The sequence below is a fragment of the Prionailurus viverrinus genome, chromosome A2 (assembly GCF_022837055.1).
Source record: "Prionailurus viverrinus isolate Anna chromosome A2, UM_Priviv_1.0, whole genome shotgun sequence".
Taxonomy (NCBI): domain Eukaryota; kingdom Metazoa; phylum Chordata; class Mammalia; order Carnivora; family Felidae; genus Prionailurus; species Prionailurus viverrinus.
Genome location: NC_062562.1, coordinates 12,140,693 through 12,164,826, shown reverse-complemented (window position 1 = coordinate 12,164,826; position 24,134 = coordinate 12,140,693). Strand labels below are relative to the sequence as shown.

At 60.0% G+C, this 24,134-nt stretch overlaps 1 protein-coding gene across 7 annotated transcripts in view; it reads right to left on the bottom strand.

Annotated features, from left to right (window-relative positions):
- Window positions 1-312: 312 nt before the first annotated feature.
- The window catches only part of MYO9B (myosin IXB), a 90,854-nt gene continuing 67,032 nt past the window's right edge, over window positions 313-24,134 (bottom strand). For 2 of the 7 annotated variants that reach the window (XM_047849572.1, XM_047849573.1), the window contains exons 15-41: window positions 23,467-23,580; window positions 21,974-22,013; window positions 20,792-20,914; window positions 19,863-19,943; window positions 18,581-18,691; window positions 16,662-16,784; window positions 15,402-15,551; window positions 15,139-15,305; window positions 13,508-14,422; window positions 12,743-12,815; window positions 12,424-12,548; window positions 10,014-10,147; window positions 9,592-9,782; window positions 8,355-8,453; window positions 8,070-8,243; window positions 7,945-7,986; window positions 7,644-7,755; window positions 6,407-6,480; window positions 5,759-5,951; window positions 5,542-5,670; window positions 5,172-5,277; window positions 4,745-4,876; window positions 3,664-3,787; window positions 3,167-3,214; window positions 2,679-2,821; window positions 1,880-2,007; window positions 313-1,759 (exon numbers count right to left, since the gene is read on the bottom strand). In XM_047849572.1, coding sequence (XP_047705528.1) covers window positions 1,344-1,759; window positions 1,880-2,007; window positions 2,679-2,821; window positions 3,167-3,214; window positions 3,664-3,787; window positions 4,745-4,876; window positions 5,172-5,277; window positions 5,542-5,670; window positions 5,759-5,951; window positions 6,407-6,480; window positions 7,644-7,755; window positions 7,945-7,986; window positions 8,070-8,243; window positions 8,355-8,453; window positions 9,592-9,782; window positions 10,014-10,147; window positions 12,424-12,548; window positions 12,743-12,815; window positions 13,508-14,422; window positions 15,139-15,305; window positions 15,402-15,551; window positions 16,662-16,784; window positions 18,581-18,691; window positions 19,863-19,943; window positions 20,792-20,914; window positions 21,974-22,013; window positions 23,467-23,580 — 4,267 coding nt within the window. In that variant the 3' untranslated portion in view covers window positions 313-1,343. Of the gene's footprint in view, window positions 2,008-2,678; window positions 2,822-3,166; window positions 3,215-3,663; window positions 3,788-4,744; window positions 4,877-5,171; window positions 5,278-5,541; window positions 5,671-5,758; window positions 5,952-6,406; window positions 6,481-7,643; window positions 7,756-7,944; window positions 7,987-8,069; window positions 8,244-8,354; window positions 8,454-9,591; window positions 9,783-10,013; window positions 10,148-12,423; window positions 12,549-12,742; window positions 12,816-13,507; window positions 14,423-15,138; window positions 15,306-15,401; window positions 15,552-16,661; window positions 16,785-18,580; window positions 18,692-19,862; window positions 19,944-20,791; window positions 20,915-21,973; window positions 22,014-23,466; window positions 23,581-24,134 lie in introns of all 7 variants that reach the window. The other 5 variants (XM_047849574.1, XM_047849575.1, XM_047849576.1 and 2 more) reach the window with 3 other exon arrangements.

Here is a 24,134-nt window from a genome sequence, read left to right as displayed (position 1 = left end):
AGGCTGGGTGCTGAAACAGGGCACCAGGAGGCAGCTCCCAGGACAACAGGCTCTGCCAGCCCCTCACCCCCATTTCCAGATCAATTAACAAGCCCTTCCAGCAAGCCCACCACTCTAGCACCTGGAGTGCGTGTGAAATTCCAGCAGCAGCATTCATGGGACAATCGAGGCAGGTCCTCCCAGACCGGGGGGCACATCCCCCTGCCCTGCACCCCTTTTGGCTGAGGTCACAGGGTGGACCCCTCCCCCGCCCCACCTGTCAACCCCTGCTCCTCCAACTCTGAACCAGCCTGAGCAGGAATTGCACGCAAACACTTTTCAGGCACTTTTTATTTCACACGGCTCGTGGGGCACCTGGGGCACCTCTCGTACCAGACCTGTGGCCGTGTGTCTGGGGAGCGACCCAGGCCTGAGAGAGAAAGCCCCGCTCTGGAGATTCCCCAGACTGTCACTGTTGACCAGTAGGAATGTACAACCCCAGGCCTTGCCCTCCCTGCCGGTGAGTGGTCCTGAGTCGCGGCTCCTGTTCGCCACACGGAACGGGCGGCGTGCCAAGGATGGCCTCCTCCAGCCTCCTGAGTCCAGGGCGTGGTGGACAGAAGAGTGACGGCCACATTCAAGTCTCCCTGGGATGTGAGGTCTGTGGTGCTGCGGGCGGAGGCTGCCTACCACCCTGTGTCCTGACTCCAACCACCAGCCTTGATCCCCAGAGAGGCTCCGGCGCTCCCTCAAGTGCATGCCAGCCAGGTGGCCGGTTGCCAGCTGGGCCAGAGGAGGAGTCTGAGACGGACTTGGGGCAGTCAGGTGCCCCAAGGGTCCAAATCCCCTGCGCACGGTCCTGGCCCTCAGACCACGGGCCCCGAGCCGTCCTCAGTGCGAGTCTGGGCCTCCTCCGTGTGGCGGCTGTTGCGGGCTTTGCTCCAAAGACTCATGTCCAGGTTACAAGGGCGATGCAGGGCGTTAATATAAAAGTTTGTACATACATGTATAAAAAACAATTTGGTCTCTTGTTAAGGCTGTTACAGTTTGAAGTTATGTAAACCACGCACGAAGAAACAGTTACCATAAAAACAAAAAGGGAGGTGGGAGATGCCAGGCTGCCCACCATGATTTGGTGCTCCGGGTGGGCGTGTCTGTGTGATGTGGGGGCCCAGCCAGGGCGACGGGGCCTCGGCTGGCCTCTCCCCGCCTGGACTCTGCGCTCGGAGCTGACGCCCACCTCACATTGCTTTCGGAGCTTTTCATTCGGAATCCTTCTCGGCCAGATGCTGGCTCTGCAGCTCACGCCCAGCTCCGGCACTGGGTCGTCCTCAGACACGCGGCCTCTGGCACTGTGTGGGCCCTCAGCCATTGGCCTGGCCCGGGGTGGGGGGCAGGCAGTAGGTCGGGGGGTCCGAGTACCTCCGCTTGGCCCCGGGAGGCTGGGCGTCCTCGTCCGGGGGCTCCCGAGTGCCCCGCGCGGGCAGGTGCGTGCCGGGTGTGATATACACAGAGTGCACCTGGTCCGGGCGGCGGGCGGGCGGCTCTCGGCGCCTCACTAGGGCAGCACCCTCCTGGGCACCCGGTGCCCGGCCAGGGAGGTGGGAGGGTAGGCCGGGTGGGAGCTTGATGTTGGCTGTGGGCATGATGGGGGTCCGCCGGGGGGTCTTCACTCTGACCGTCACGAAGGACGACGGCCTTCGTCGTGGAGGGGCGGCTGCCACGGGGAGGGGGCTCAGGGCGGGCGCGCCGGGGCTGGGGACAGCAGGCGCGGGGGGCCCTTTTGAGAGACAGACGGCAGGGTTACTGCAGCTTCAGGGCCAGTAGATGGACCCTTGCCCCAGGGCCGGCCGGTGGTGAACACGGGAAGGAGAAAAGCAGACGCCGCCTTAATACTGACCTTCTGAGGCCCCCCGCCCGGCCCGCTCTTCCAACAGGCTCTCGGTGCTGGCCGACGTTTCCGAGTCCAGGTTTTCCTCGTCGGAGCCCCGAGGGTCCAGCTCCGGCAGCCGGTAGGTGATGTCCTCCCTGGGGATGAGGGGGTCACGGTGTCTAAGGCTGTTCCCAAGGTGAAAGACCACCCCTCCAGAGTGCCAGCCGCCGGGCAGGGGGCAGAACAGGCCTTCCTGGTCCTGGATGGGAGTCCCTGCTCCCAGCACCCCCAACACCCGTCCCCAAATCACACCTGGCCCGGAGAAACTCATGGGAGGGATGTGTCAGGCTGCTGAGGGAAGGCCCTGTACTGAACTAGTGCCCTGCTTCTGCCTCAGGGCCTTTGCAAGTGTTGTTCCCTCTGCCTGGAGTGCCCTACCTTGTTCCTAAGACTCGGGTGGCCAGGTGGCCCGGGTCACACCTGTTCTCCTGGCATGTTAATGGTGCCCTATTCACACGTCTTGGCGGGACGACAGATTGGTTGGTCACCCCAGCTAAGACCAACTTCCAGGCGAAGTTTGGGCATTACCCCTCTGCTGCCCCTTCTTTCTTTGTGGGCCACCACGGTTCCCGGTGGCCAAGTGTGAGGTTTAAACAGAGCCCTAGGCTGCGTGTTAGGACAGCAGCACCCCACAAGGTGGGTACTGGATGGCGGGAACGAGCCTAGCCCGTCAGCCTCCTAACAGCCAGGTCCGCTATGGCAGAGGGGCCTGGGGGTGGGGGCCGGACGGCAGAGCCGAGGGCAGGAAGGGGGCAGAGACACTTGCTTCTCCTCCTTGATGGACTGGATCCGCTCAATGAGGATCTCCTTCTCGCGGTCCTCGTCACCGCTGGGCACTTCCTCTTCTGGCAGCACCCCGAGGTCCTCCAGGCCGCCCACACTGCTTCCCCGGGTCTTGGGGCTCTTGTTCTGCAACAGACAAACGGCAGGTCTGGCTGGCCCCTCTGGACGGTGGGCTCAGTGCTCACGGGAGGGAGAGGGTGGTGTGAACGGCTCTGGGAGAGATTAGTTCTGACGTGGAAGGGTGGGCTTAGTGAGGCTGCTCCGGGGATCAGGTGGGGACCGAGTGGCCGGTGCTCAGCTGATTAGTCATCCTCAGCGCAGGTGGGCAGCAGGCGACAGGCCTCCCCCAGCATGCACTTCCAGAAGGTTAGGACACGCTCAGTCTATCCTAGGAGACCACGGGCATGAGGTGAACCCAGCATGCACCACGCCCGGAGACATGCAGGGTGGGCCCGCGGAACATGTACATACCAGGACCCCCTCATAGGGAGACGAAAACCCCAGTTTGAGAGGCCATGGCTGGGAAAGAGATGAACAGAGGGTGACCACACAGGGCCACGATCACCACACGGGTGTAAGTCACGGCCACCGGAGCCACATCTGGCTGCGGGGACAAGGATGGGGTCCTCCCCCGGGAGCCCCAGACCTGCCTCCCCCTCGGCCCCCACCCCCACTGTAGGGCCACTTCTGCTGTGGGAAGTCTTCCCCGTAGGCGGGGCTGGTGGATGACCTGAACCATCACCAAGCGGGTGCCAGGTCCCCTGCTGCCCTTTGAGGGGCAGTCGGCATGAGGCTGGGGGAGGGAGGCGGTCGTTTAGCCGATGTGGGGGACCTGGCTCCCAACCTTGCTCCCATGAGGCCCCTGGCCAGGCAGCTTGTGGCCGAGGGTGGGCAGGGAGCGCAAGGAGTGATGGCGTGAGGCCCCGCCCCACGCCCCGCCCACCGGCCCCGCCCACCCCTCCACTCACAGTGTTCTGTCGCAGGAGGGAGAGTCTGCGGAAGGCGATGCTCTCCGCGGCTTCCAGCTGGCTAATCTCCTCCATCTTCACCTTGTACTTCCTCATCTGTTCCTTGATCAGCATCTCCACGCACCTGCGGAGAAGGTGACTCAGTCACTGCCCCAGGACGGCCAGCGTCAGGGCCTGGCGTCTAGAGAGGCACTGGGCGGAGACTGGGGCACGGCGGCCAGGCAGAGATCCAGAGACCAGGCAGGGCCACAGACACAGCCGTGGGCTGTGTCATCTTGGTGCCAGCTCACCGTGTGACCTCGTGCGGCTCACTCCACCTCTCTGAGCCTGAGCCTCGGACTCAACCAGCCTGGTTTGAAGGAGGAAGTACAGTACGCGGATCAGAGTGAACCGATCCCTCATAGTCACCCTGCAGGGTGGGGGTTCTCCCACCTCCCGTGGAAGCATGAGGAACGGGGAGGCTGGGCGATTTGTCACAAGGGCCGCGGGCAAGCAACCCCAAGGGCTCCAGAAGGTGCACTGTGAGTGGTTAAGTGTGTGGGGGGCTCAGCCTGTAGTGGTCGGTGGGGGGAGGGCGGGCAGCCCGGAGAAAGAATCACAGCTCAGGTCTCCCGACACCTCGACCACATGAGGAAAAAAGGAGCAAAGAGTGTGGCGGAAGAGGCCGGAAGGAACTCTGTCAACACCACGCAGCTACTGGGGTAGCGTCAGGGCCACCCAAGAAACCGCCTAGGGTGACACGTTCTTATTTTTACAATTCGAAGCCTAAACAATGAATGTCCTCTCAGTCGCTGATGTCTAACGACTTTCTTCTGAGTTCTTTTGAAGAACTTTGAAAACTTTTGAAGATGGTGCGGTGGGGAGAAGGGGAAGAAACCCCCAGGCCATTGCTTCTTTTCCTGACGGCTCTCGTTGCTAACCAGAGGCCGAGAACGCGGGGCTTTGCCGTCTGCCCCTCGCCCTGCAACTGGAGACGAGGGCTTTCTCCTCCTTTTTGTGTTCTCCAGCCTCAAAAGCATTCGGAAGTGATGCCCCAGCTGCCGGAGGAGACAGCGCGGGGGCCCTGGCGCCTGGCACTCACGTGGTGACCTTGAGGACATCCTTCATGCTGGTCAGTGGGTCTGAGTTGTCAGGGCAGCGCAGGAGGCAGGGTGCGAAGATGATAGCGAGAGCACTGGGCGACATGCGGTTCACGTCCTCGAGCAGGGCCACCCTGCGTGGTGAGCGGCAGTTAGGGGTGGCCAGGGAGCCCCGAGACTGGAGGCCAGGACCCTGGGGCTGCTGCCAGGAAAAGTGCCTCCAGACCCTGGAGGTGGAGGCTAGCACCTCGCTTCCATGGGGCAGAGAGCCACCGCAGGAGAGCGTGGGGGGCCCCTCTCCGACCCTCGCCCCCAACCCGGCCCCGGGGCCTGGGGTGCAACCACCAGAGAACGCTGGCCCAGGGAACACTGTGGCGGGGCTCCTGACGGGGACCCCCACCCCCACGAGAGCAGGGGGCAGGCACTTGCTTGACGAGGTGGAAGATGAGCCGCTCCAATGAGTTGTGGTTGGCCTCAGGCAGGTGCTCCAGGACGGTGTAGATGGCGGCCAGCTGCTCCTGCTTTCCCGGCAGCTCTGGAAGGGCCCAGGGTGTCAGCTCCCCATAGCACTGGCCCCCCTACGTTCCCGGGGCGCAGGGGAGCCCCCCTGCCACGTGGGGCCAGATGCAGGGCCACAGAGGGGTCCTGGCCCTGCCCTAGGCTGGGGACCCGCACCAGGGCAGCTGCTTTGAGCCTTGGCTTCTCAGCTGTGCCTCCCCGATTAGCCTCAGTGAGCGCGCGTGGTTCCAACCCTGGCCGTGGCCACCTGCCCTGCCCTCGCTGCTGCCGTGGGACTCACCTACAGCTCGGAGGAAGTCGCCGTACTGGGCAAAAGTCATGAGGGGCTCAGGCAGCTCCCGAAGCCACTGCTTGAGCACGCCGGTGATGGCATGGATGGGGAAGTTCTCCAGCTTGACGGCCGTGGGGTCTGCGGGGAGGCGGGGGGCGGGGCTGGTGAGCGCAGGCAGGGGGGCTGTGCCCCAGCCCCCTCGTGCCCACTCCTCCCGGACACCCACCTGTCTGCAGTGCCTGTCGGAGCTCCCGCGTGCGGTTGGCAGCGCCCGACTTGCGGTAGAGGCCCTCGGTGTACAGGCCGTGCATCTCCACATGTTCCAGAAGCTTCTCCAGCACAACAGGCACTGAGGCCTTGTCACTGGTCAGGCTGTCCACGCACACGCCGAAGTGGCCCGGCTCGGCGCCTGGCTCGCTCTGCAGTACCAGAGGTCGGGGGGGGGGGGGTCAGGTCTCCTGTGTGGGCTCTACCCTCCCTGCCCCTCACGCCCCCCACAGGCTGCTGGGGGCGCCCGGCTGGGGAGGTGAGCTTGCTGGCCGCTGGGCAGGGGCTCCCCCTGCGGAGCGGCCCCAGCTGCCTCAGGGTGGTTGGTCCTGCTTCCGCTGCAGCTCCAGTGCTTGGGACCCTGCCTCCCTCACGCAGAGTTGGGGACGCCCTCCTGGGTCTCGGGCGGGGCAGGGCTGGGGGTCTGAGACGCACGTATAAGCCCAGTCCTGTCTCAGGGGACTCCGAGGGGCTCTGACAGAACAGGGGCTGCAAACCAGCCCCTCGTCTGACACCCTACGCTGGCCTGGCACCAAGCACACCCTCTCCTCCGCATCGCTCGGGAGGGCCTCCCCTAGGTGTTCCGGAAAGTTCCCGGCCCGCTCACCTTTCTCCTGCATGCGTAGGCGCAGTAGGTCTGAATCTTGGGCACACACTTCTTGTGGCAGGTCATCTTGCACACTAGGAGGTAAGGGGGGGGTGGTCACAGATGATGCATCGAAGACCCCGGTTTCCCGAGGCCGCCTGCCCTGTCGGCCAGGGACCCGCTGACCAGCTTCTAAATTGGGAGTCCTACGAATCCCTGCCCTGATGCCCAGGCGAGGAAGCCACGTGGGCAGATGTTCACAGCTGGTGACTGTCTGCAGCCTCAGAGCCCGGCCGGCAGGACAGGAGCAAGGGCTCGGGAGGGGGGAGGTGGGGGGCAGGGGCATACTTGAGAGAGGAAATGGGCTGAGACCAAAAAGGAGAGGGCAGCTAGTGTCCTTGTCTCAGGACGGTGACAACTGCCTGGATATTTTTTTTTTTTTAACATTTTTTTTTATTTTTGAGAGACAGAGCGTGAGTGGGGGAGGGGCAGAGAGAAAGGGAGACACAGAATCAGAAGCACTGCCTGGGTATTTGTGATGGACATGAGGGGACAGATCGCTCTTTACACAGGGACTGAGGAGACAGGAGACCCCGGGCAGAAGAGAGAGAGGCCCAGGGAGAGAAAGCTGATCCCTGCAGGAAAATACAACTGCCAGAGACCGACTGACCCGGCCCCGGGCTCCTGCCAGCTGGGTCATCCTGGGCTGTATGTTTCTCGGGGTTCCTGTGGGACTGACTGACCTCGCCTGGCACATGAGGGAGGGACTCGGGGGGCCGAGAGAGGCGCTGGAGTTCAGGCAGCAGGGGCAGTGTGTTGATGGGCTTGGAGGAAGGACGTGGGGTAACCTGCCGAGGTGGAGGGCAGGCTGCAGAGGTGGCTGGGAGCCTCAGGGCTGGCTGAGAATCGGGATCTGCCCCAGGGTGACAGTGGGAGGTCTGAGTGCGTGAGGTGTGGCGAGGGCAGTGTTCCAGAAAGATCCACCCTGTGGCTCGAGTGAAGGCCCTGGTGCACAGTGAGGGGTTGGGGACATGGTGGGGGATCAGGGGGCTTGGTAGGAGGGTCCCAGGGCAAGGTGAGGGTCAGGGGGTGCAGCAGGTGAGCCAAAGATGTTGTGGAGGGTTCTTGGGCATGGGGAAGGGTCAGGGGCTGCAGTGGGAGGGTCCGGAGGTGTGGTGGAGGGCGGGGGGGAGACAAAGTGAAGGGTCAGGGGGAGTGGTGACAGCGTTAGGGGATGCGGGGGGGTTGGGGCACTCACCGCTGCAGAGCAGGGCCTTGTCCATGAGCCAGATGTAGGAGAGACACTGCTCACACGACTGAGGGATGCTCACCTGGTAGCTGGCGAATACGTGCCCATTGTGTTGCTGGACCTGGGGGCGGTGGAGGAGGGCGCTGAGCGGCGAGGGCAGACCCTCCACGGTCTCACCACGGGGCTGCCCAGCGTGCACGCGGCCCGTGGCATATTGGGGCCGAGGTTCCCATTCACGGCCGGGTTCCCTAGGGCTGGGCGGGAAAACACGCTCACACACACACTCTCTCGCACGCGTGCAAATACTCACAGCGCGGTCCTGCTTCCGCTTCTTCTTCTGGGCTTTGCTCGGCTGTGAGGGGGCACAGAGGCGAAGTCTGTGTGGGCCCCGGGAGCGCCCCCGCCTGCCCCCGTCCCCGAAGCCGCGCCACCAACCTTGGGCGGCTCGAAGTCATTCTTGGTGTGTCCGCGGGTGAACTCGTCGAGCAGCGACTGGAAAAGGTTGAGGACCAAGTTGGTGTCCTTCTCCCCCCGCTCGGCCGCCAGGTTGTTCACGACAATCTGGTAGTTCTCCATCAGGTCCTTGTAGCCGACGTGGATCTTGCCATTCTGCAGGGATGCAGGCGTGACCCGGGGGGGAAGGACAGAAGGGGGAGGCGCCCGGGAGAGGCCATGGGGATCCCCACAGGGGCCCTCGCCAGGGCTGGGGGCTGCACGTACGGGGACAGAGTACATGGTTTTGAGGTTGCTCCTGAACTTCTCGGTGGCTTCGATGAATAAACTCTCAATGGGGGTCTTCTGGGAGCGCAGGTCGTTTATCTGCAGGAAGAAAGAGGTGCGCTGACCCTGAGTGACCTCAGGTTTTGCATCTGATTGGTGGCTGTTCCGCTCTGTCCCAAGTCCTTCCCTGGCTCCTCTGGGAAAAAAATCTAGGCCCTCTGGCTAATCCCGGTCCTTCCAGTCCCCTTAGTTCGGGTTTACAGCACCCAACATTTGGGGCTGGATCACACTGGGGGCTGTTGACCAGCACCCCTGGCCCCCACGCCCCAGATGCCAGTAGCACTCCCCAGTCAGGACAGTCAAAAATGTCTGCAGATGTCCCAGAGTGTCCCCTGGGGCAGGACCATCTCTGGTTGAAAACCACTGGTCTAGCTGGGGCCCTTCCTGCCAGCCCTCACAGGCACTTAACACCGAGCCACGCCCCGGATCCATGCCGTGGTTACTAATTCAGCTCCACTGTATACACTAAGCACTCAATCAGCACCTGCCCTGAGACCCAACGTGTTTCGTTAAAAGTGTATTTTTTTTTTCCTTTTAAATTTCTAATGTTTATTTTTGGGAGAGACACAGGGCATAAGCGGGGGAGGGTTGGAGAGAGAGGGAGACACGGAATCCGAAGCGGGCTCCGGGCTCTGAGCGGTCAACACAGAGCCTGATGCGGGGCTCGAACTTACAAACTGTGAGATCATGACCTGAGCCGAAGTTGGGTGCCCAACCGACTGAGCCACCCAGGTGCCCCGGTTCTACATTTTCCGTGCAGTCCCTGTATTAAGACCCGCTGACTTTTTTTTTTTTTTTTTAAAGTAAGCTCCATGCCCAACGTGGGGCTTGAACCCACGACCCTGAGGTCAAGAGTCACATGCTGTACCGCCTGAGCCAGCACCTCAAGACCCACTGAGTTTTTACACAAGATGTAAACATCTGTGGTGAGCAACAGGAACACCGGCTGCAGGTGTTCTCACGTGAGCCCAGGGAGGGGTTCTCACCTGGTTTCCGGAACTCTCTGTGCCGGAACTGTGCACCTGGATTTTCTGTTCCCGGCGCACGAAGGGCTGTGGTGTGGCGGCTCAGAAAACAGCCAGGTGGTGAAAACCCTTCTGGGGAGGCCCAGCTCTGACACTGTGTGTCCCCCCCCCCCTCCCCCCCCCGACGCTGTACGTGCCCCTGGGTGACCCACCTTGTTGAGCAGGAACTCATCCAGGTACTTGAGCTCGTTGGCGTTGGTGATCTGGCGGAACACTGACTCCCGCCACTTCTCTGACACCGTGATTCTGCCGATCTTGAGGTTTCGGTTCTTCTTCCCTTTGCCTCCTGGCTCCTTGGCGTGCTTCTCCCCGGCCGCGTGGCGGTGCTGGTGGCTGGAGGAGGCTGGAGGGAGAAGGAGCAGCTGGTGAGGTGGGTGCTGGGGGAGGCAGGGTCACACACACAGAGAACCAGGACCCTGCCCTGCCGCGAACCGGGGTCTGCAGCCAGAAAGTGCCCTGGTGGGGCTGGGACCAGCCCTGAAGCCCTGTGCCCAAGGCCCCACCTGGAGGTAGCACATGTCCCCAGGGACCCTGGCGGCTCCACCATCCATCCCTGAGGCTGCCAGCAACCAACCTTCTAGATTCTTCTTGGTGGCAGCAGCTTCCAGCACCGTGTGCCCTGGCACTGTGTTCTCAGTTTCCTCCACACCCTCCAGGCTGGCTTTTTTATCCTTGTTCTTGTGCAAGAAAAGTCTTTTAAAAGTGGATCTGTAGGGGAAAGTAAGGGGTTTCATTTAAGCCTCTGGAAATGACCACGGAAGCAAGGCTGAAGGAAAGGTCCTCTTACTTATAAAGAGAAAAAATAACGCTTTTCTTGGTTGTCAACGCAATGAGATGCTACTAAAAATGAGATTGGTTTGTGTGAACTGACAAGGGGGGGTCAGGTGAAAAAGCAAGATGCAGGGAAGCCACCACAGCATGACCGCATTCTCATTAAAAAAAAAAAAAAGGGGGCGCCTGGGTGGCGCAGTCGGTTAAGCGTCCGACTTCAGCCAGGTCACGATCTCGCGGTCCGGGAGTTCGAGCCCCACGTCAGGCTCTGGGCTGATGGCTCAGAGCCTGGAGACTGTTTCAGATTCTGTGTCTCCCTCTGACCCTCCCCCGTTCATGCTCTGTCTCTCTCTGTCCCAAAAATAAATAAACGTTGAAAAAAAAAAAAAAAGAACTTACCCTCTGCCCCCTTAATGTGTTTTTACGGGCCCAAGTTTCAGGGGGAAAAAATCAAACACATGCCAAATCATACACTGAATGGTGTGCCCCCCAAAAGATGTGTCCATGTGCTAAATAACGCTCAGGACCTGGGCATGTGACTTTATTTGGGAAAAGGGTCTTTGCAGGGGCGCTGGTGGCTCAGTCGGTTAAGTGTCTCACTCTTGGTTTTGGCTCAGGTCATGACCTCGTGGTTTTTTTCTTTCTTTTTTTTATTTTTATTTTTATGTTTATTCATTTTTGAAAGACAGAGGGAGACAGAGCACAAGCAGGGGAGGGGCAGAGAGAAGGGGAGACAACAGAATCCGAAGCAGACTCCAGGCTCTGAACTGTCAGCACAGAGCCCAACGCGGGGCTCGAACTCACAGACGGCGAGATCATGACCTGAGCCGGAGTCGGCTGCTCGACCTACTGAGCCACCCAGGCGCCCCAAAGACCTCGTGGTTTCTTGAATGTGAGCCCCGCATCAGGCTCCACGCTGGCAGTAAGGGGCCCACTTGGGATTCTCTCCCCCCCCCCTCCAACTTGTACTGTCTCTGTAGATCTCAAAAAAAAAAAAAAAGTCTCTGCAGATGTGACTAAGTTCTGTGTGCCACGATCTGAATGTCTTTGTTGCCCCAAATTCGTATGCTGAAGTCTAATCCCCAGTGTGATGGTTATTAGGGGGCTGATTAGATCACGGGGGTAGAGTCCCTATAAATGGGACTAACACCCTTACAAAAAGGGGCCCAGGGAGTTCCCCTGCCCTTCCTGCCACAAGAGGCCCCAGTGAGAAGATGCCATCTGTGAACCAGGAAGTGGCCCCCACCACATACTGCATCTCCTGGTACCTTGGTCTTGAACTCCTAGCCCCCAGAACCGTAAGAAACACATGTAGTTCAAGCCACTTAGTCTGTGGCAGTTTTGTTAGAGCAGACGCTAAATGAAGCACTTGGAGCTGAGACCATCCGGAATACCCAGTTGGGCCTTAAATCCAGTGACAAGTATCCTCATAAGAGACAGAGAAAGAGAAAACACAGAGAAGAATGTCAGAGAGAGAAGACGGGGGCGGAGATGGGCTGATGCAGCCACAAGCCAAGGACACCCGGAGCCCCCAGGAACCGGAAGAGGCGAGGAAGGGCCCTTCCCCAGGGCCGTCCGAGGGAGCCGCCCTGCGGACACCCTGATCTCGGACTCGTGGCCGCCAGGACTGTGAGAAGTGAATTCCAGTTGTTGGAAGCCCCCCTGGTTTGTGGGGCTTCGTTCTGCCTGCCTCTCCAAGCCTGTGCCGGCCCTTCCTCCACCTCCCGTCTCTGTGTTAGGATCAAAGCCCCCCCCCCCCCCCCCCCCCCCCCCCCCGTCCCATGGCCCATCCTCTCTGTTCTGTGATGGAACCATCTGGAGCACTTCTGTGGAGCTTTCTGGGGACAGAGCCTTGGCCCAGTTTCTTCCATCCCAGGACCCAGGAGGGGTTTCTAAGGTAGAGGGGGCTGGATTTGGATACCATAACAAGTCAAACGGAAACCGTCTCTCTGTGGACCCAGAGGAGGGGACCCAGAGTGGCCCCAGACTTTAGTGGGAGTCATCAGGCTGGCGAGTGGCCACGCTGGCACATGAGGGGGGCGTGACCTGGGCTCTGTGAGGGATCTCTCATCCCAGGCTGAGTGAACACCCGCCCCACCGTGCATCCTAACTGCCGTCAGTTCAGGAGACCAGACTGCTCTGAGATGGGAGGCCGTGGCAGGGACCCTGGGCATCCCCTGGTGACTTGAGCCACCTCCAGACCCCACACTTACTTAGAGTCTGCCTGGGAGCCTGGGGACAGCCCGGAATCTGTGCCGGCAGAAGCGTCGCCCGACTTCTTCTTCTGGACGGCCAGTTTCTTGGTGCCGGCCTCCCCATCCACTGTTTCTGTAGAAGGCTGCCAGAGAACAGGGCTGGGTGAGCAAAGGCAGGCAGGACCTGCTGGAGGGAAAGCGGGGGTGCTCCGCTCCCCGTGCACTCCATCCACCGACTTCCCTTCTCTTTTACGTTGCCCTTCGGGCAGAGCCAGGGCGCCCCGGGCAGAAGCGGGTTTGGCCCCTGAGAGGTGGCAGCCGCAGCCTGAAGCTTTACCTGAGTCTTGGTGTGGGACGGGGACAGGAGGAGCTTGGAGACGTCGCTCGTGGATAAGGAAATGCGCCTCTCCCTATGAGATCACAGAAATGTGGCTTTTATTTACAAGAGCGAGTTGGACAGTTTTGGTGGTCCCGACTTGGGTGGGAGGGGACCAGGGATGCCGCTGGGTGCTCCCCAGTGTGCCGGACGGCCCAGCCCAGACAAGGAGCCCGACACAGGTGTCAGTGTGCAAGGCCCAGAAAGCCCGACCTAACAGCCCACATCCTCCTCCGGCCCTTTTGCCCTCTGGCCAAGCAGGTCTCTGGGAGGTCGGGCTGGCGACTCGGGAGTCATCCGTATGCAGCTGACTAAGGGTCAAGAGTTGGGCCCCTCTTCAATTCCTGGGTGAGTGCGATCACCCCTAATCTCTGCCGAGGCAACAGAAACCCAGGCAGGCCGGGGAGTGGGATGTTGCCCCGGGACGCTGCTTCCCACGAAGCCAGGGGATTTCTGTGTGAACACAGCTCGCTGTGGCAGGGGCCTCAGGGTCCCAGCTGGCTCCAGGCTCAGCGGCTCCTGCCAGATGCCTCCCCTCCACCTTCCTCTGCCCCTTCTCCCTCCGTCCTCAGGGCTCCCACACTCAGAGCCACTCACATGTTTTTGGGACGTGCGGCACTGCCCTGGTCCTGCGGCCAGGAATCTTGTGTGTCCCTCCACCTTGCCCGCCCAACCCAGCCTGGCACCCCGGGTGTTCAGACAAAGGAGGGCCTGGGGCTTACTTACTCTGTGGGTGTGAGAGTGGCCTCCACAGCCCGGTACCGCTCGCTGAGGTCCAGGGACTGGCTCAGCATGGTACTGGAACTGGCAGCCATCAGCTTCTTGCCCCGCCAGAGCTCCACGGCGCTGGCCAGCCGCTCAGAGTCCGGGTCCCGGTACCGCTGGATCTGGGTGGAGCCTCCGGGGCTCTCGGGCCTGTCCTGTGCCCTCAGGTCACCACCGAGCTTGCTCTTGTCCTTGGGAGTCTCAGGGGTGGTGCTGGGCGTGGGCTCGCTGACCCTATTGTCCAAGGCTAGGCTGGTTGGCCGTTCCACGTGGCCAGGCGTTGGGTCCCCACCCTGGGGCACCTTCGGGGTTTCTCCGGGCAGCTGGCCGGCTGGCACAGCCTGCAGTGGCTCCTCCGGCTGCTGCTTAAAAGCGTTCTCTGCCTCCGTCCCCAAGTCTGAAAGGGTTTCGTCTTCTCTGCTCTCCTTTCTGTCTTCTGGGAGGCTCTCTTCTTGCTCCAGGATGGCCCTTCCAGAAGGCTCTCTGAGAGCAATCTCTTCCTTGCAGGACTGGATGTGTTTGTTCTGGAGCTTCACGTGCTCCAGCCCTCTCTGCCGCCGTGACTCACGCTTCTCTCGGCTGCTGGGCACCTTCTCGTGACTTTCAGCCGTGTTTTTCTGGGGTGCGGGAGGTTTCTCCAGGCTGGGGACCTCCTCCGGTGGGGAGCTCTCTGCCAGGGGCTCATCGCTTGGCCACACCTCGGGCTCCACTGCCGAAGGCTCCCTGTCCTCCGATGGTTCCGGGCCCTGCCTGGGCACCTGCTCCTGCTCGGCCACCTGGCCTGGCCCTCCCTCCGCTGTTTCTTCCCTCAGGGCTTGCTGGGCCTCCCTCTCCTTCTCTTCAGCCTTCTGCTTCTCTGCGACCATCTGCCTGAAGCTGGTGTGAGGCGTTAAGGGGGAAATTTCAGGAACAAACATGCATGCCACCTCCAGAACCCACGCAGGGCATCAGGGGCCCCTGTGCCACCCGTGGGCTAGGGGCCAGGCTCTGCCTCTGTTAAATGGGGTAACCCTGGCCCTCGGAGAGGCTTCTGGAAATGTGTAAGCTCCTCAGCTACTAAAGGGGGATACAGGAGGTGGCCCCTTATTGTCATGGCCACCTCTGCCCTGGGTCTCCCTACCGTGGGAAGGATCTGTTAAGAAATCCCTGAGTTCCTTTGGGGTCCCTGGCTGGGTGGACGCCTGAGATTCACCTAGAAGAATGGGGCAAGGGGAACCGGCTATGGGCTGGTCCTAACAACCTGAACCCTCCACCTCTGAAGCCAAGTGTTTCATTAAGGGGCCCAGGGCGGGCAGGTGCAGCGAAGGGGGGGGGGGGGTTGGTCTCTGGTGGAGAGCCAGCCTGGCCAACAGTGACCTCTGTCTTCATCTACAGGTGCTGCCCACCAGCCCTGGAGCATCTCTCTCTCTGGGGCCGCGCGTGCCCAGAGGGCTAGACTCCTGCCAGCCCCTCCCGGCTTCCCTGCGCCTAGAATCACGTCCTGATGGCTCCGCTGGCCAGAAGCCATCTCAGGCAGCTCTCGGGCGGGTGGAACGTTCGGGGCTGGGGGGGGGGGGGGCTGGGGGGGCGAAGGGGGGCCTGGCTCTGCTCACCTCTTGCGCTGCAGGTGACCCCGGCAGAGGCTCTGCAGGCGGACGATACTCTGTCTCTGGTGCCGGTAGGCCACCCGTTGCCGGTAGCCCCTCCACGCAGCCTGGAGGTACACAGCGGCCTGCGTCCTCTCCAGCGTCCGGCGGACACGGTAGGACCGCCAGCAGGCCTGGGGGCGGAGCGGGCATTCAGGGATCCGGCACGTGGGACCCCCCCCCCCCCCCAGCTGCCCCCACCCCCAGCCCTGCAGGGGGCCGCCCGGTACCTGGATGGCGACGGCCGCCTGCCTCATCTGCAGGAAGTGGCGGCGTTCCAGCACCATCCGGAACCAGCTCTGGAGGAGCAGGATCTTCCGCACGACCTCCCGGTGCAGCGTCTCCTGCAGGGCTTGCCGCTCGGTCTCCTTCAGGAAAACCTGGCGGGCGGGGGCGGGGGTGGGGGTGGACACAGGAGGGGTCAGCACAGCCCCCAGAATCCCCGTGCCCGGGAGGTCTCTGCACAGCCCACCCCGGAAGGGCGTGAGACCAAGCTGGCGTGCTGACCGACCCGACCAAGGGGAGCTTTTTAATACGGTGAGAGAATTCACGTAACGTGAAACTAACCATTTCAGTGCAAACAGTTCAATGGCATTTGGTACGCTCGTGACAATGGTGCAAACATCGTTACTGTCTGGCTCCAGAACATTTCCACCACCCCCAGGAGAGGCCCATACCCATTAGCGGTCATCCCCCTGGCCCTCTCCCCCAGCCCCTGGCCACCACTAATCTGCTTTCTCTGGATTTGCCTGTTCTGGATGTTTCATATACGTGGGATCACACACTACAGGCTTTTGTGTCTGGCTTCTTCTCTCACTCACAATGTTGTCAAGGCTCCATCCATATCATAACCTGGATCAGAGCCATACCACATTGCATTGTATGGATGGCCCGCGTGTTTTGAATCCGTTCATCAGCTGATGAACGGATGGCTTCTTTCTACCTTCCGGCTATTGTGACTCGTGCCCCTGTGAACACGCGTGTATGAGGATTTGTTGGGACGCTTTGTTTCCAGGTCTTTTGGGTCCATACGTGCGGACGGAATTGCTGGGTCACGTGGTAACTCTAGGATTGCCTTGCTGGGGAACTGTGCGGGGACTTTTCACATCAGATGAAGCCCTAACGGGAGCTGACCTTACCGCTGTTGGACGGGGACAGTGGCTGGTGCCACAACATTAAGAAGCAACCAGCATGTACCTAGAGTGGGAGACGGCGTCTGGAAGGAGCACAAGGGAATGAGACCTTCTGCCAGACATTAAGAGGCACCAACTGGCCCCTGAGCCGCCTGCAGTAACCCTAGGCTATGTGTGAGGAAGCAGGAAAACGGGAGTGATGTCTGGGCCCCGCGCCTTAGAGGCACCCTTTGCCTTCTGGGAAGAAATAGGCGCCGGGCCCCCAAAAAGACACTTCCGCAGCAGAGTCCCTTGTCTTTCAGGCCGTGGGAGGACCCTGTGGACGCTGGAAGCCCCCCGAGGGGCCGGAGTCCTGACCTTGGTCTTCCCGATCTGGTAGCTCCTCTTGTCTATGTCCATCTTTTCCAGCAGGGCAGAGATGACCTCCCTGCAGGGCTGGGCGTTCTTGGGCAGCAGCACCTGGAACTGCTCTGTGAAATCCTGGGGGATTGGGGCCAAGAAAAGAGAATCTCTGCTGAGTGGTCCCGCCACCAGCAAGGATATGATGCTCCAGCGACTCCCAAATTTCCGAAGCCGGGACCTGGTTTGACCGGAATGGCACTGACCAAGCTAAAATCTCGGACTCTCTGCAGCAGCCTAAAGCTTAGGAAAGACTGCCACACACACAGAGCACCAGGGTCTTTCAGCCACTTGCTGAGTGGCTCTCCAGGGCCTACTGGGGGCTGGCATAGTTGGGGGGCGTGGCTAGGAGACAGGGCTGCCTTTGGGGGGGGCTCACGGTCTCTGGCTCGTTGGAGGGCTGAGTCATAGCTGGAGATACAGAACTTTTAAGTAAACAATTAGGTCAAATTTTAGGAACCAAGCATTAGTGAAATACACTAGCATTTCCTCCCGCTTCTGGGATTTTCCTTTTTCTACTTATACAGGGTCAGAGAGATGCTATTTCCATTCTGGGGATGAGAAAAAGGAGGCAGGCCATGATGGAGCCATGTCCCCGAGGCCATATGGGGACAGCTGGATCGGGGACCAGGTGCCACTGGCTTCAGGCCCGGGGCTCACGTCAGTGCTCATACAGGTGGTGCCAGTTCAGGGCACGAGCCAGGGGTTCTCAACCTAGGCCAGCTTATCACCGGGGACATGTGGCGATGTCGGGAGACATCCAGGGTTCTCCCAACTCGGGAGCGGTGGGTGTTACTGACATTGAGTGGGTGGAGACTCAGGGATGCTGCTCAACATCCCATAATGCACAGGGCAGCCCCCGCAGCGAATGACCTGGTGGTCCTCAGTGTCAATGGTACTGCAGGTGAGAAACTGCTTTAGCAATTTGGTCTTTGCCAACTTGAGGTTAGTAATGATCCTTTGTGGGTTTTTTTCTCCTTGTTCTTTCTTCTTTTTTTTAAGTTTATTTATCTTGAGAGAGAGAGAGAGAGAGAGAGAGACAGAGAGCGCGTGCACATGCATAAACACACGTGGCGAAGTGGCAGAGAGGGAGAGAATCCCAAGCAGGCTCTGCACCATTAGCGTGGAGCCTGATGTGGGGCTCGAACTCAAACCACAAGATCGTGACCAGAGCTGAAGTCGGATGTCTAACCGACTGAGCCACCCAGGCACCTCTGATCCTTTTGTGTTTCTTTTGTTTTGTTTTTTTTTTTTTTGAGAGAGAGCAGGCAAGGGGCAGAGAAAGAGGAGGAGAGAGAATACCAAGCAGGCTCCATACTGTGAGCACACAACCTGATGTGGGGCTTGAACTCATGAACCATGAGATCATGAGCAGAGGTGAAGTCAGATGTCTAACCGACTGAGCCACCCAGGCGCCTCTGATCCTTTTGTGTTTCTAAAAAGCCCAGGGAGCCATCTATGAAGTCATCACCTCCTGGGGCTCAGTTTCCGCACTGGCAAAACAGAAGCCAGGACCGCCTGCTGTTGGTTTGGCAGAATAAAAGAGATGGGTATAAAAGCGTCTGTCGCCGAAGATGCTCAACAGAGGGCAGAACTGTGCAGGGATCTGCTCCTGTCATTCCCTCTTCCCGGCTTGGCTTTACAACTCTGTATCCTTCCAGGCTTGGCCTGGGCCCAGCCACCTCTTCCAAGAAAACTTGCTCCCTCTCCCCACCCCGACCTCTGAAATGACTGGTATAAATGCCAACAGGGCCGGAGCAGAGAAGCCCTGGCACAGAGTAACCCCCTGGGCTCATGTTCCAGAGAAGCGCTCTCTCTCAAAGAGGGAGGTGGCCAGCCCTCTGCCCTGTCACGACGGCCACGAGTGTGTGGCTCACCTGGAACGTGTACTTGGCACTGTAGCCTGACCTCCGGATCCGCACCGTCTCCAGCATGCCCGTGTAGCGTAGCTGCTGCAGCACCAGCTCGTCGTCGAAACACAGCTCTTTCTGAAACGGGATATGAGCCATCAGGACAGGTGCCAGCTGCGGGACAATCAAGCGTCGGCAGCCGGGGATGGGGATCTGTAGGCACGAGATCCTGTAGGATTCTGGACATGAGCATGGTCCGGGAGCCCACACGGGCCCCCCCAGCTGGTCAGAATGTCCCCAGCACGGCAGCCGCGGGCACCTGGAGGACCCTTCTTTCCTTGTTCCAGACATTCTTTTTGGAATCAAGAGCTGGGGCTGCTCAGCACTGGTGCTTAAGGTATTCATCTCTTCTAGAAAATCTGGCGTCTGAGCTGCTCTATTCCCTGGTGTCTGGGAGACAGATGCCATTTCTCACTGCTCAATTTAGGATAATTTGCTGCGAAGAGTTATTTCTTAAGGACTCCAATCAAAACCTGTGTTGAGCTCGTACTCTGTGCCAGGCCCTGGGGTGAACACTAAGGATTTGGCCAAGAGGGGAATAAGGTCTGGAGGTGGGAGCCAGGCGCATATGTGAATGGGGCAGACACTGCCTGGGCCCCCCTGGGAAGTGTCCAACAGGAGAGGGGACCCTGGGCCAGGTCCTGAGGAGGGAATAGGCAGGAGGAGGAGGGCGGGGAGCAGCCAGGTAAAGGCCCAGAAGAGGACGGTCCCAGGAGCAGGGGAGAGCCAGGGAAATGGGAAGAGTAGAGACAAAGGGGGTAGGTCCAGATCCTGAAGAGCCCCCAGCCAAGCTCCCAAGGGGGCAGAATGGCCAGTGGACCCCTGGGGCAAAGGAAGCCTGGGAGTGAGGGCTGAGCCCACTACTAGGGCCCCCAATGGTGCTCCACTGAGTCTTTCCAGAAGCTTTCAGATCAAATGAACAGCAGCCTCTATGCTTCTGCCGTGTGATCTCACCCTCTCCCTTCTGCTACATTTTCTGCACTGGCTGATCCGGGGATGTACTGACACGCTTGACCTGTCCCTTCTTGAGCAAACCTCTGGGGCCCCTCCATGTTCCAGACGATGTCGCTGCTTTTGGTTGGCCACCTGGCTGCCCTCGGCAGGCTATTTACTGTTCCTGGAACCTGGCTGAACACTTGGTTCCTTGAGGCTTTTCATGGCCCCCAAGAGGCCACGGCAACACAGGAATACCCCCCGCTGAGCCACCAGACCTTGGCCTTCACTTCCCCAAGACACTGGAGCTACTCACCTTCTCGGCATTAGAGCGGATGCAGCGGATAAAGAAGGGCTCCGCCTTCCCCAGTGTCTCCAGGAGTTTGTTAAGGGACGTCTGGGGAAAGAGGGAGAACGTCTTGAGCTGGGACCGCCCCCCCCCCCGCCCCCAAGAGGCACGCTGCTCAGTGGGAGGGGACCCAGGTCACTTGCTGGCATCAGTAGTGATGCAGGACATGGGAGGTTGTAGGTGGACATTCTCACTAGAGGCTGAACTACCTCTGGGAGCCCCAAGAGAGCTGTAGGGTCCCCAGAGCTGACAGCTGTCATCTTCCCAGGGTCTCCTAGCTCTTTGTCTCAGCAGGAGTGTTAGGGGGAGTGGGACCAAACTTCTGGGCATTTAAAATGCTAGACAGCTTCAGAAAGAAACAGATACAGTGACTTTGGTCTTTGGCCTGCTATTTACAAAAAGGATTTTCAGGAGCTTCCAGGTGAGGTAATTTGCCAAAAAGGCCAAGGTGGGCACAAAAGACTCAGATTGAAAAAGAGGAAAGGGACAAAAAAAGCTAATGGTGAGGGTTAGCGGCAGCCATTGAGCCCCCTTAAAAAAAAAAAATGCCTCTGAGCTTCCTGGCAGCCACGAAGAAAAGGGAAACATGATGTAACATCATAACACGTTAATCCGTTATTTTAACTCAATGGTTCAAAACAGGGGTGATTCTGCCTCACCTCCAGAGCACATGGCCATGACTGGGAACATTTTTGGTTGCCACAACTGGAAGATGCTACTGTGCATCCCAGAATGCACAGGATGACCCCCACCGTGGAGAATGATCCAGCCCCAAATGTCAAACAATGCTGAGGCCAGGAAGCCCTAGGGTAAAAATTTGTTGGGTCTGTTGTGGCCAAGTCACGAGTGCATCGGGTTGAGTCTAGCGTCACCTCTGGCCTCTCTAGGCTGCCCACCTGGAACTGGGCGCTGATGCTCGGCGGTTTCTTTTTCTTGTGTAGGTGCAGCAGGGACTTGGTGGTGCGATCGTGCAGCGTCATGCTGATGATGAGCTTCAGCGACTTGGAGTCCAGCAGGTTCTAGGACAGACACATGGGGGTCTGGCCTGCCCTCCTGGGGTCCCAGTGGGCACTGGGAGGCATCGTAGATGCCCCAGAGCCAGGACTGTGTTCCGGGGGGGGGGGGGGCAGTTCTTGGGATCAGTCTCGGGACAGGGCTGCTAGAGGGTAGGGGATGGTGGGCCTGGCAGGAGGTGGGGACCGCCCTGGGGCCGAACCTGGGCTTTACCCTGTACATGGTGCCGGCTCTGGAAGGACTGATTACAGCCTCTTTGGCAGCCCGAGTGCCCAGAAGCCAAGGGCTCCAGCGTGCCACCTCCCTCCTGTCGAGCTCCAGGACCGCCAAGTCTCCTGCACTTTTGCATGAGCTTATCCGGCTGGTCTGGTCCCCCCACACTTAGTAGCAGCTGACAAGAGGAATAGCACCGTCCCATCCGCTGGATGCCCTGAGGGGTTTTTCTCACTTTTTCAGACTTCCTGATCCGTCCGCACACCGTGTGTGGAGACTAGACAGAGGCTGGGTGCACTTCGGCCAAGGCCGGCTACTGGGGTCTTGGCTGCTGGCAACGCACGGTTGCCCCCTTCCTGGTGGGGCTTCCCTGGCTGAAGGGCATCCTCTCCCAGACAGGCCGGGAAGGTGCTGCACCCTGTCCCGCCCTCCGGAGGTGGCTGGTAGCTAAGACAGAAGGGTCCCATCGCCCTTCTGTTCACACCCCGAGGCTCCGGTGGGATGAGGCCGAGCCCACCTCCTCGTTCAGTTCCCCCGCCCAGCCTGCTTCTCCCCTCCACACGCTTCTGTAAATATCCTACCCCCATCACGCGCCCTGCTTCTGGGAAACCCAAAGACAGCTCCAAATCATTTCCACGCGAGCACTTATTTTTGGAGGGGAGCGGGGGGGGGGGGGTCAGGGGGTGATGGTGGGAAGAGGAAGGGACTACAAAGCTGGAGAAGTTAAAAGTGCCTCCTCCCCCTCTCCCCCTCCCATTTTCCTCCCATTTTCCGGAAGGCAGGTTGAGCCAGGCGCTCGCAAGACAGGCAAAAGCAAGGAGGTGGCCTCGGACGGTGTCGCGAACGTTTACCTTTGGAATGAGCTGCTTTTGTTTGATACCTTTACTTTTCCTGTCAAAATATTAAAAATGGTTTTGTGAACAGAGGGAACACGGTGTCCATAGGTTTGGGTTAGTTCAGCAAGCCACGCCTTGCGGGTTAGAGGGAGCGGAGTGAGAGCAGAGAAAGCACAGTCAGGAGGCACAAGTGCAACGAGGCGCCCCCCCCCCCCCCCCGCCACCGAAGCCCCGGCGGGCCCTCCCTGCGCACGTGTGGGGTGCTTCTGTAGCTGGACGTGAACTTTACCGGGCCAGCGGCGGCCCCCCGAAGTGGCAGGGGCACCTAGCCTGGGGCCACTCGGATGTCCGGGGGGCGAGAGGGGCCGCTGGTGATCGGTAGGGCAGAACGTGCATCTGTTACAGGGCCAGCTACAGATCTCAAAAAGTGCCCCAAACGGAGCTTTGGGGGACCCCGCGCGGTTCTGACGCTGGCCGGGCGTCCTGGCTTTATTCGCTACACATTGGGAAATGCCAAGTAGGCCCACAGAGCCTCTTTGGGACCCCCTGGCAAGTGGAGCGGGGGGTGTCTGCCCTGCAAAGAACTGCAATGGGGTTTGGGTAGGAGTGCTTTTCAGACTCACGATGGTGGGAAGGAAAAAAACAAAAGCCAATCTTTGGGGGCAAGGGAAGGGGCACGGTAGGCCTCTCATTCTCAGACACTTTATGGAAACCTTGCAGGCAAAAGAAAAGTTTTTTGTAACTTGCGGGGCGGCTCGCTTTGGAAAGCAGCCGAGGAGAGGGTGCCCCACAGATCAGCAAGACGCTTGGCTGTGGGCTTCGCTGTGCGTCAGGTGCCACCTCGATCCCCAGGAATGAAAACGGATTTGAAAACCGGTGCCCTTGCGGGCACAAGCTCTGCTCTCCGCCGGCTCGGGCCCGGAGCGGCCACGGGTGTCCCACCAACCAAGGCGGCCGCCCGCCAAGTGCTCTGAGAGTCGTGACCCTTGCTTTGGACACAGAGGCCGAGAGCTCAGAGCACTCAGGCCACATGGCGGGTTAGCCAGAGCGAGACCGCGTCCAAACCTAGTTTGTGTGGCTTCTGGGCCCTTCCTACCACGTCGCACTGCTGTCCACACAGAGCAGGGCCACGGAGGCTCCGCTTCTGACAGCTTTTTTACGAGCGCACGGTGGCAGGAGGTAGGGAAAGACGAGGCCTGCTCTCTGCACGCCTGCCTGCGGGCAGAACAAGAGATGCTTTGTGGGAGGGGCGTTCCTGCAAAGCTGCGCCGGGAGCTGGCAAGGGCTAGGGGCACAGGGCAGACGCTGGGGCAGGCATGTTACGAGCGCCATTGAGCAAAGGCTGGTGTACAAACGGAGCCACGAGACGTCACGCTGGCAGCGGCCGACTCAGCATTACGGGCAGCCCGCAGGCCGGGGGTCCTGGGAGGGAGGGGGGGCGGCCGTTGCACTTGTTGCGGGGTCAGGGGGACAGGGAGGGAGGCGCCGCAGCCTTGGGGGGGACTCACAGGATGAAGGTGCGGGGTTTCTGGAGCCGACTGAGGGACTGGAGAAGCCTACGGGGGTCCTCACCCTGCCAGGGCAATCCTTTGATGGTCTTGATGATTTGGTCATGCAAATCGCTGAGAGTGGGGAGGGGGAGGGGCGCAGTGACAGGGAGAAGACCGAGTTAGAGCAGCAGGCCCGCCACCTTGGGGTCCCCAGCGCGGTCGGGACCCTCCCCAGGCCACTGGAGCCGAAACATGCAGCTGGCGGGCGTGTGCGCCACTGTCTCTCCATCCTGCACTGGGGAGGGGGGGGCGGGGTTCGGCCAAGAGTGGCTCCCCCTTCTCTGGGAGGGCCAGGGTCGCTCCAGGCAGAATGGGTTTTGCAACCTGGCGGCTCAGATCACTGAAAAAGGCCTCACGTAGAACAGGCTTCTGGAATCTGTGACAAGGCATCAGGGGCTACTGAAAAGAAAGGACCAGAGGGTGCCGGTGGGAGGTAGCCCCTCGGTTTTTCCTGATGATTCTGTGGCCACACGTCAACCTCCGTGTCGGCTTCGAGAAAGGCCTCAGGAGGAGCAGACCAGGATTCGCACGGTGGTTCTCCACCAGCGGCTTGAGATGCTACCCTCCGGGCAAGGCATTTATGTTTTGGAGACATAAATGGTTGACATTTATGGAGACATTTATGG